Source organism: Diplotaxodon limnothrissa, linkage group LG15 (assembly GCF_057381915.1).
Source record: "Diplotaxodon limnothrissa isolate DT_005_m linkage group LG15, D_limnothrissa_male_GT1.1, whole genome shotgun sequence".
NCBI lineage: Eukaryota > Metazoa > Chordata > Actinopteri > Cichliformes > Cichlidae > Diplotaxodon > Diplotaxodon limnothrissa.
The window spans coordinates 5,036,515-5,047,680 of NC_140610.1; the positions used below are offsets into that span (position 1 = coordinate 5,036,515).

The 11,166-nt window shown below is 41.7% G+C and overlaps 2 protein-coding genes across 2 annotated transcripts in view; both read left to right on the forward strand.

Annotated features, from left to right (window-relative positions):
* plcb4b (phospholipase C, beta 4b) overlaps positions 1 to 5,929 on the forward strand; it is an 81,990-nt gene extending 76,061 nt beyond the window's left edge. The window contains exons 32-40 of the mRNA XM_085371982.1: positions 185 to 250; positions 1,044 to 1,159; positions 1,857 to 1,932; positions 2,020 to 2,195; positions 2,349 to 2,450; positions 2,549 to 2,606; positions 3,003 to 3,089; positions 4,193 to 4,229; positions 4,938 to 5,929. Of these exons, the coding sequence (XP_085228108.1) occupies positions 185 to 250; positions 1,044 to 1,159; positions 1,857 to 1,932; positions 2,020 to 2,195; positions 2,349 to 2,450; positions 2,549 to 2,606; positions 3,003 to 3,089; positions 4,193 to 4,229; positions 4,938 to 5,014 (795 nt within the window). The 3' untranslated portion in view covers positions 5,015 to 5,929. The remainder of the gene's footprint in view (positions 1 to 184; positions 251 to 1,043; positions 1,160 to 1,856; positions 1,933 to 2,019; positions 2,196 to 2,348; positions 2,451 to 2,548; positions 2,607 to 3,002; positions 3,090 to 4,192; positions 4,230 to 4,937) is intronic.
* Positions 5,930 to 9,648: 3,719 nt separating this feature from the next.
* On the forward strand, positions 9,649 to 11,130 carry LOC146616852 (uncharacterized). Its single transcript, XM_085372873.1, has one exon. It carries the CDS (start codon positions 9,649 to 9,651, stop codon positions 11,128 to 11,130), a length of 1,482 nt encoding a protein of 493 aa, XP_085228999.1.
* Positions 11,131 to 11,166: the final 36 nt, after the last annotated feature.

Here is an 11,166-nt window from a genome sequence, read left to right on the forward strand (position 1 = left end):
GACCTAAAAAACAATAACTACTTTGTGTTATATTTTAGTAATAACAAATACTATTGTAGTTATGATTTTGCACCAATATTAAACTCACAATTATCTCATGGAAGTAATTGCACGCCAACTATTAATGCTGCCTGAGTCTAGTATATTGTACATCGTGACTAAACATGGATCTCTCCCACTGCAGTCGTACCTTAAATTGATTAAAAAGCAGCAGAAGGAGCTCAACACTCTAAAGAAGAAACACTCAAAGGTGGGTGACTGTTTTACTGCAGACCTGTCTGCTAATAATACAAAGGGGCTGCTGTTTATTCCTGACAGTTATTGATGCTCAGAGGGATAGAAACGGTGGAAGGGGAGGCGGCTCTACCTTTCATCTTCCACTGACCACTGACTGCATGCACGCACGCACACACACACACACACACACACACACACACACACACACACACACAGTCCATTCATAATGTACATAGGGTGCTTCTGAATATGCTAATGTGTCATATTGCTTCTAGTGTCTCCTGGCTGCACAAAGCAAGTCTGTATAAGAGAGATGCAGGAAATTATACAACTGTTTCTTTACTGCAAACTTTTCCTTTTCCCTTCCTCTCAGGGATGGATTTGTGGAGATTTGAGTTATATCCCAGGAGTAAAGAAGGCACATATGTTAAAATACTGAGAAGTGTCTATAGATCCAGACACATAATGATTTGCTGTTTTTCTTCAAACAGCGATCGGCACAGTTTATATTGGCTGCTGGCTCAGTCATACATGCAGATTAATCATCACAGAATTTAGTCCTGTTGCTTAACATATGTATATCAGTACCTGCAGACCCATCTGTTGGCTGAAAAAAAGATAGCTGCTGGTTCATTATTCAGGGGGAGCAACAAAATCAACATGAGTGTATTACAAACAATAATCGTTGTTGTTGTTGCTGCTGCCTGTTGTGCTGATTAAAACTGCATCTGCATGGCATAGGTAAATACTTATATATAATAAATAATAATTATAAATAATAAACGTGTCTCCCTTTTCTGCACTAGGATCAAAATACAATGCAGAAAACTCACTGCACGCAGGTGGACAAGATAGTGTCTCTGCATGATAAGGAGAAGGTAACTCTGGAGAAGCTACTAGAGAAAGCCATCAAGAAACGAGGGTAAGTGGAGACAAAAGCAAACACACACACACACACACACACAAACTCATTAGTCTCATCTCTGTGTTTTGTCCTTTAGTGTCTCCCTTGTGAAGTCAGTCTTGTCTCTATGTTTGTTTATCTTTTTGTCTCTGTCAAATTCTGAGGTTTGGGTCTGTGTCTTGGTGTTAGTTCCAGTTTTATTTTGATAGTCTTGTGTGCTTCATGTTGAGTTTTAAGTTACCTGTCTAGTTTTCCTGATTTGTTGCAGCTATGTTCCCTTGTGTTTCCCATCTCCCTAACTGCCTCGTGTGTATTTATTGTTTGACTCTTTCCTGCTCAGTGAATGTTTTTTTGTTCTCTTTCCCCCTGTAGACCATTAAAGCTGTGTTATTGAGTTCATTTCTAGTTTCCAGAGTCCTGCATTTGGGTTCTATTCTGCCTGCTACACTGGCAAACCTCGACATCTAGAGCTCAGAAAATAATATTAGCTGTGTCAAACTGCACAGAGCATACAAAGAGGACAGGAGGTCCCCGTGCAAGACTCGACACTGCTTCTATAAAGCTCCCTGTGTGATGTGAAGCTTTGCAAATAACCATTTATGCACAGAGACAAATCAAAGACATACCTAACTTTGCCCACCCCTCTTGACTCCATTCCTTAAGATCAATTCAACTAAACCTCTCTTGTCCACTTGTACATGTGGGTTCCTTACAGTGAAAACAACTGCCAAGAGCTGAAGAAGGAGACAGAAGATAAGATTCAAACGCTAGTTGCTGATCATAAAACCAAGGTAACTTTCCACAAAGCTATTATTAGATGTGAGGATGACAAGTATCTTAGCTGTGAGTTATTAATGCGCTCGTGTGTTCGCATGCAGGTAAAGGACATCACAGCACAGCACACCAAAGAGTGGTCAGAGCTAATCAGTAGTCACAGCAGTGAGGAGCAGGAGATGAAGGACAGCCACGTCACCCAGCAGTGTGAACACCTCAAGAAGCTCTTGGCCACTGTCCAGGAGCAGCAGACCCTGCAGCTCAAACTCATTCATGAAAGGTGAGAGACCCGCACAGCTTGCTCACACACATAGGGATGGATTACTGCGAGTGATCAGACATGATCATTTGGGGCAGCTACTCTGAGATTTTATTGCCAAAAATTGGATGCAGACAACTTGTCTTATATGCAGCTGCTTGTTCCACAATGCAGGCAGAGCAAAGAGATGCGTGCCAACCAGGCTAAAATGTCCATGGAAAACAGTAAAGCCATCAGCCAGGACAAGACTATCAAAAATAAGGCAGAGCGAGAGAGGTGGGTCACGCCCATGATGTAATCGTTCAGTCGTTGTTTTGGGGCTCTTAAGCGCTCATTGTAACTTCATGTTGTGATGGTTTTCTTCCGCTCTGAAGGAGAGTGCGAGAGCTAAACAGCAGCAACACCAAGAAGTTCCTGGATGAGAGGAAGAGGGTAGGATGTTTATTTTTTGTTCCTCAGCTGAAGAGCACTTCAATCATTATTCCTTTAGCCTGTGCACTGGATTAACATTGTTGGAATTTAAATACAAAGTGTAATATCCCTCAGTCTGTTCCCCCTGCTGCCATTGGGCAAGTGATAAAGAAGTTGTTGCTCCTGCAGCGCTCAACCTCAGAGTAGTTTCTTTCCTCAGGCTGAGACAGCCTGTCATTCTTGTTTGTGACGACATCAGAATTTTGTTTTACAACACACTGTTGCATAATGATCATTAATCTTGAATCAAATGCTCCAAATGACTCCCCCTACTAAAACATATTTCATTGTAATAAAAAACATTGCTATTTATTTATGACAATTTAGTTTATTGCCTTTGTCTCCGTGTTTCTGCAGCTGGCTATGAAGCATCAGAAGGAGATGGAGCAGCTAGAGAAAAACCAGAGAGAGCAGCTGGAGAAACTGGAGAAGTTCAATGAGCAGGTACATAGAAGGAAATTACCTTTTACTGCCACTACAGTGTAAATTGATCTAGATAGGTGACAGCAATCACAGTTACTGCTATCTAAGCTGTTAACACTGTTGTTTAAACCCAGCATTTAGTATTGGACCATATCCTGCTCATATCAGAACATTCCTCAGTTTAGGGAGCTTCTTGCTTTACCGGCTTAGAAAGTATAAATGACACTCAAGCTTTGGGACTAGTTAAATGTTCTAGATACATTTGTCATAAGTTTACATTCCCTCATCATGGGCATGACTGTCATTGTAATTTCGGGCTTTTAACTTTTTTTAACACTAACTTTTTCCAGGGTAGAATGAATGTAAAGCATGTATCTTTAGTGGAGATAATTTCTCTGAATTTCAGAGTCGGACACTCACATTCCAGTCCTCTGTGTATATATTCCTCCAGCACTGTAACCAGTTTAGGATCATTTTCCTGTTGGAAAGTTGGGCACCACTAGGTGTGCCCAACTTTCAACTATCTAGCTGTTGATTTGAGGTGAAATTTAAGAATTTGGAGGTAGTCACTCTTCTTCAATATTCCATCCACTTTGTGTAATGTACCAGTACCAGAAATGGCTCAGAGGGACTTTCCCAACTAGTGTGATTCCACAGATTTCTTTCTTAGATCTTTACTGAGTTCACTGGACTTTCCCATTGTTCTGCATATTGGTAAATCCAGTGAGTGCTGTCAAACAAATACTTTTAATGCTCATGATGAGGGTTTGTAAACTTCTAAACACAACTGTACTTCCTTCACTGCCATATTGACTGCTGTTGTTATTGCTTGTGATATAATTATTATTTATGCAAAAATTTTCCCCCAAAGTTAGGATCAGAATTGCCCTGAATTACTAAAGATAAACAAAACTGCTGAAATGAAACAAACAAACAAACAAAAAAGCCAGATTATAATATCAGCGTCTTTTTTCCCCCGACATTACAAATAGAAGAAAGTACGGTTTACGTCATCATGTCCCCATTTTTGCATTTTATTTTACCATCTGTCATAGTACCTGTACATGTTTCACATGTATGCACATTTTCCTTTCTTTTAATTTGATTTGCTTCTTCCGGCACAGCTTTTGAAATCACACCATGCAAACAAACAGGTTCAAGGTAGGCATCGCCATCTCCCCTCATCTCTACCTCTGACATCACCTTTCTCTCACTGCATCATTCAGTGATCGTGTTTCCTTTCACGTCTTTTCCTCCTAGTCACGTTTTCATTGCCTCAGTTTTTCACCGAGCCTGTTTAAGTCTTGACTTATCTGCTATCTAAATGATTGCTATAATGATCTACTCAAGTGACTCAGCCCTGAGTACAGCAGGGGAATAGTACACGACAGGCCTGTCTTTGAAGAGATTTGCACAGTTTGAAATAGAAAGTGTTTCTTTCCTCTGTATGATGAAATTCCACTCCCACATTTTTAGTCTGCAGCTCTTGCGCTGTCAGGAGTGCCAACTAGAAGCTCAAGTCATTTATCACCATGACTCACCAGCTATTACTAAGTAAAAACAGCCAGCTCACAACCTGCTCCTCTGTGCTTCTACTCCAGCTCATAATCATTTACTTTCATAGTATGTCACTGTGTCCCACTGAGGCAACAATTACTCCAACTAAGCATGTGGCTTTATTACCTGCCAAGCAATTCAGAGATACACCCAACAGAATCCTGAAATCTGAAGCCCATACTGATAAATTGTTTACTAAAAATTGAATACAAATTGATCACAAAAGTTGTACAAATCCACTAGAAAATCTTCCACTTGCACACATTAAAAGAAGGTGTCTGTCTGTCTTAACTGTCTTCCATCTCTTCCAAGACGAAGGACATGCAGCAGATGGTGAAGTTGGAGGAGGAGATGGACCGCAGACCTGCCACAGTGGTGTGAGCGGCTGAGACTGGGAAGACACATTCACACTTGTACACTCAAACACAAGAAGGTGCAGAAAACACTCCACAGAAAGCCCTCTACAGTCCAGAGATGAAAACCTTCCTGCATCACTTTCTGTGTTTTATTTATGTTCGCTCAGACACACAGCAGCCCCGGCCCTACACCTCTTCTTTTGCTCTGTTCACTCAGCCATGCATCGTGTGCTCTCCAACCACTATCTTTATACCACTGAGCCATTGGTGCTTATCACCGTTTGTCAGGGGGGATTAACCACTTATCGAGACAGGAAACGTTACCTCGGAGAACACACAGGAAAATACGTCGTCTCCTCTAGTGTATCTAAATTCTCTGTTGCCATCACATTGTATGTTCTCTTCAGCTATTAGCAGTACTTAGTACAAGCACACATACACCAAATTCCTCACACACACACACACGCCGGCTCATGACAGGTCACATAAACAGGCTCTGTTCCCAATTTGACCATTTTTGCGAAGGAAAAAAAAAAAGCAGTATCCAATGAACCGCTGCAGAAACAGAGGGATGAAGAGTATGTATAAGATTTAATGTCATTTCAGCACAAATGAATCAACTGTATGAGAAATACACTGTATGCTACACCAGTCGTGTCCTGAGCACTTTGTATCTGATAGGCTGTCAAAAAAAGTTAAAAAGGAAAAAAAAGAAAAAGAGAAGAAAAACTAACAAAAACACGGAACATGTAGCGGTGCACTACTGTAGGTTTTCTGTTTTCAGTAAGAATGTATTTTTAAAAAAATAAAATTGTTGTATTAAGAGTGGCAACACCCACCCCCCTTTCTCCCTCCATGTTACACAATCCTCCACCTTATCACAAAGACATGTTATTGACTTTTTGATGACTATAAAAAAGGTTTATTGTCATGCTGAGTCAGAATACTATAAAGGGATCACAGGGAATACATGCTAATCCCTCAATCAAATTTTTTTGTTTCACTTACTTTAATTTTAGGTACTCATGAGATGGTTTAATAGCTGTGCTTCTTTTGCACTTGGAAATTACATTTACATGTATTTTACTCGTTTCCATGAGTACAGTTTAAACTGCAATACTTTTGGTACTCTACGTACACTATGCAAACAAGATAATTCCCTCATAGCTGAAACAGTAAACGGTATTCCACACTTGCTGTCGCCCATTCCTCTGACTTTGGCTGGCAGCCGTCTCTTTGTCTTGTCATTATTACAGCATTGTTGAATGCTAGTGCTCCCTTTATAGATTCTTGACTGCACCTGAGCACCCTCAGCTTGTAAACCTCGCAGTTTCCCTGTCCTGCTCTGGCTATAGGAGGGTGGACCGAATAACAGATTCGTAGAAGTCTCTGGTGTTCACTCCTGTCTACAGCAGGTTCCCTTCCTAACGATGTTACAGAGGTGATGTTGGAGGTGGTGGTACTGTGCCCTGATGCCTCTGCAGAGAATTAAAAGTGTGATGTGCAGTACTGTTATAATTTAACACTAACATTGACTAAACTGACAAAAAAGTCATGTAATGATATAAAAACATTAAGGATAAAGGCACCTATGGGTATTTTGGCCTTTTTTAAAAAGTTTTGTTTGTTTGTTTTTTTTTCCCTGTTTTATTCTGCTGTGTTATATGTAAAGGGTAGACGGGATATTCTTGTATATACTGGAATGTATGTAGTTTAATTTACTTTTGGACCAGTTGTGTTCTGCCATTTAAGGGCTTGGGGATTGAGTGGGTCTGCTGGGTGAGGGAAAAATGATCAACCATTGTTTTGTTTTTGAGTTTGTTCTTTTTCTTTTCTTGTTTTCCAGTCTGCCCTTATACTGCACCACACAACACGATATAAAGCTCTCACCACATATCTAGTGTAGAGATAAATGAGTAAAAGTGCTTTTAAATTTTATTCCATCGCTTTCAAATGTGCCACTCGGTGTCTGTTAGGATGTTTAAATTATTTTATGAATGATAAAATGCCAAATTAAGGGGTTATTTATATGAAAGTATATATAAATAAATGAATATATATTATATATTAGATAATGTGTAGTTTAAGATGATTATGTTAGAAGCTTTTTTTGCACTAGTTGAATGTTTCTGTTGTGTGATTTACATGTAACCTTTGGCTCTCGAGTTTGTCAAAAAAGCAGATTATTTTTGCAGAGCAACATCACTGATTTCATTTCCTCAGTTTCTACTGTATCTCCTTTATTTTCTATTTGAATTGTAGCTTGTCGACAGACATTCTGTGCGTGTTTTTGTATTTATATTGTACTGTTGAACTTATAGCAATGAAAATACTGTTGTTATCCAGCTCCTTTAATACTGTTTTATAGTATGTGTCTCAATAAATCCAGGTGTAAAATGGGACATAATTACGTGGCTCATTTGTGTTTTCCTCAGAACGTACTCTGTGTTTGACCTAACCTTGTTGAATTTGAGGGAAATAAAATATTTCCAATTGGGGGGAAAAAGTACAGTACTGCTAAAATCATGTACATTTCCCCAGGCGTGTACTTCTGTTTATCCAACGTATCCATAGTGTCATTTGTCATGTATCCGTCTGCTCTCTCCTTAACCCCCCCCCCTCCCCCCCAAAATGCCCCAGGGCAGATGGCTCACTTTACCTTACAATATTAACCACCTCGATGTGACAGTTGTTGTGAACTATATAAATACAATTTGAACTGCATTGAATTAAATAGTAGAGTGATTAACACTGTTGCCGTGCAGCAGCAAGAAGGTTCCTGGCTCAAATGCTGGCTGAGTGAGATTAGCATGTTTTCCCTGTGTTTCCTTTATGTGCACCGATTTCCTTCAAAGCCATGCATGTTAGAATAAGTAGTGATTCTAAATTGATAGTAGATGTGAGGTAGATAAAGCAGAATAAAGCATCATAGTTAATTGTGATTTGCTACTTAAAGCTACTTTGAGTAGTCTGTTAGACTAGGAAAGTGTAAGTATAAATATAAAGACATTACGCTTGCCTGGTTTTCAAAATATTAGCTGTAGAGTTGTCTGCCTGGGCTTGAATATAAAAGAACTAAATAGCTTTTTCCTTGCAGTATGCAAAGTGTATACATAAAAGTGCATTGATTCAAATAGCGATAGTGTCAATATCAACGCAGGTATTAGTATTGGATTCATACTAGTATCGATCCTATCTTCTTTTTTGGTGGAATGAAAAAACACCTCAAACATTCATTACGAAAAATGCCTGAACCTGTTTTTGCTAAATCAAGCCTTTTTTATTTATTATTAACACATTTAAAAACAGTCGACCTAAAGTGCTTTAAAGATGGGCACATTTACATTGCAGGGCTCCAGTTTTAAAATACATGAAAATCTGAAAGGTGTGTTTTGTTGTATTAACTAAAGTGGAAAGTAAAAAGTGCAGGGATTTAGTGTCATTAATGTTCAGAATTTGGAAATTGATGTGGATTCCTCATAAGTTACGACACACTGCTCTCACCTACATAAGCTGCCTTTATAAGTTAAAATTATTATTGGCGTCAGCAACACTGGTCCTGTATTTACCTGGTTTTTGGGGATAGGTTAATTGATTAATCCAAATTGTCACTAGGTGTGAATGTGCGAGTGAATGTGAGTGTGAATGGTTGTCTGTCCCTGTGTGTTGGTCCTGCGACAGACTGGCGACCTGTCCAGGGTGTACCCTGCCTCTCGCCCTATGACAGCTGGGATAGGCTCCAGCGCCCCCCGCGACCCTGAAAAGGATAAGCGGAAGCGAATGGATGGATGGATGGACCTAAATTTACAGTATTACACAACACTAATAATATTGCGCCCAAGTTACCCAAACCTAAATAAATAAATTTTCTCCCAACCATGCAGTCATTTGTGCAGCTCATCTGAGGAGGGCACCATAAATGTTAACATGCTGTCACACTATAACCACCACCAGCCCTGCAGTCTTTCTGCAGTCATAGTGAAACTTTGCAGAAAGAAAATGGTTTCTTTTGTTTGCTTAGCTTTTTTACAGTTTTACATGAGAAACATTGCACAAAAACAATCGAGGATAGTAGAAAACACTGCAGGCCAGAGGAAGACGTATATCAGGGGTGTGAGGTAAGCATGTTTTGTTAGTTGGAATGCTGAAACATCGTGCTGCCAATTTTGTAGTTAAGCTGCACCAATGATGTCACTGAAAATGTGATTCATTCAGATGCTACCATATACTCTCCCGGCTGTAATGTGGATTATTCATCTTCTCTGATTTGATAATTGTGTTCTAAAGCACACTGTAGGGCACAAGCACACCACCCACGCCCCCCCACAAATAATAACCACTGCTGTCTCATCACATTCAACAAGTGAATTGATAAGCCAGGTCCTCTCTTGAACACAGGCGGCTCCAGTGCTGACGCTCTTTTTTATGTCATTGTAAACAAAGTATTTCCATTAGAAAAGAAGAACAAAGCGTGGTAGGCTAATTATGTTTGCGTTGCCCGGCAACTCCTCCGTAGCTTCCCTTTCACTATAAAATTAGGGTGGAGGCTTTGTTTGTCAGCAATCGTTGGGGGGAAAGAGGTTTTCCAAACCTGCTCTACTAATAGAAAGATGAGTTTTCGTAAATAAATTTTAATAAACTTATTGGATAATAATCTTCTAATAAACATGCTAAAAGCTCCCGGGAAGTCTAACGGGAAAACAGGCACCAAGATCCTCCTGGATGCGATCTCCAAGGATAAAGTCCACCTGGCCCGGTTTGTTCTGGATGCGCTGGATGGGGAAATCGTGGACTCCAAAACGGAGGGCGCACAGACTCCCCTCATCTCCTCTGTCTTGCTGCCCGATGCCCAGGCTCGGTGTAAGTTTGCAGAGCTCCTGCTGCACAGAGGCGCCAGCGTCAACTGTCGGGACGGAAACGGGCGCACAGCGCTCAGTCACGCCTGTGAGCAGGGACACCTGGACGCGGTGAAGATCCTGGTCCGAAACAGCGCGGACCCGGAGATTGTAGACTCGTGGGGAAACACAGCGCTCATGTACGCCGCGGTGGCAGGTCACGCGCACGTTGTCGAGTTTTTGGTGAGAGCTTTCAAGAGGCTGGGTCTTCAGATAGACCGACAAAACAAAGTTGGAAACTCTGCTATTGGAGTGGCAAAGTTTCTTGGTCACACTGAATGCATCTGCGCTCTCACCAACAATTCCAAAAAGGGCCGCGAGGACGGAGGCGCTCGTGGAAGTGCGCAGCTGCGACCCGGCGAGCTGGAGAAGAAGGTTGGACATTTAGCAGACAGACTGGAGGTCCTCCGAGCGTGTAATCATGCTCATTGCCTATTGGCTCCAAACTGCACCCGGCAGCCAATCCCGCGGATAAAGCGGAGCGGGTTGCCATCCATGAACTCGATAGAGGAGTTTGAAACGGAGAACGAAGGCGCCTCCTCGCCTCCACCTGATCTGGTCCTCTCTGAAGTCTCGACCCTTGCACCCCGTCCTTGTATTTCTCCCAACCTTAAGCATCCGAAAACCGAGGGAAGGCCGACCACCTCAGATGACCCCCTCCCCCCTCTAACGATGGGCTGTGAGGCTCAAAGATCCACACTGTTCTCGCCTCGGCCCAGCAGAAACAGCCACAGACCCAGCGCGCCCTCTGCTCTGGGCATTTTAATGACCCCCATTCTTGCCAACAAAAGTGAGAATGAGTTGGCAACAGAACGAACCAAAATGTTAGACTTCGGTCTACACAGATTTCCCGACAGCTATTATAAGAAAAGGTGCAGCCTGCCAACCAGCATGCTCAGCCCCGCACCTCCTGAGCGCACTCTGGTCCCTTTGCGTAATTCTAGAACCGTGAGGAGGCGCGAAAGGTCTCCCGGCAAGGCTGAACCTCCCCAGGCACCGACTGCCTCATCTGCAGCCGCGACTTTCTCTGTATTGAGCAACAAAATGTTGCGCCGCTTTACTTTCCCGGAGTTTGAAAAGGATGCGAAAGAGCTGGAACAGGATCCGACGGCATTTTCAATGCGGATTCCGCGATCAGAAACTTTTCCACAGGCTGTTAAAAAACATCCCCAGGTCGACAGCAAAGCCAGCATCGACAGCATCAGCTCCGTCAAGTGCGAGTTTGACTTTCATGTGAGAAAAACAAACGCTTAAAAAGCGTGTTTGCCCGCGTTACTTTAAGAACGGATT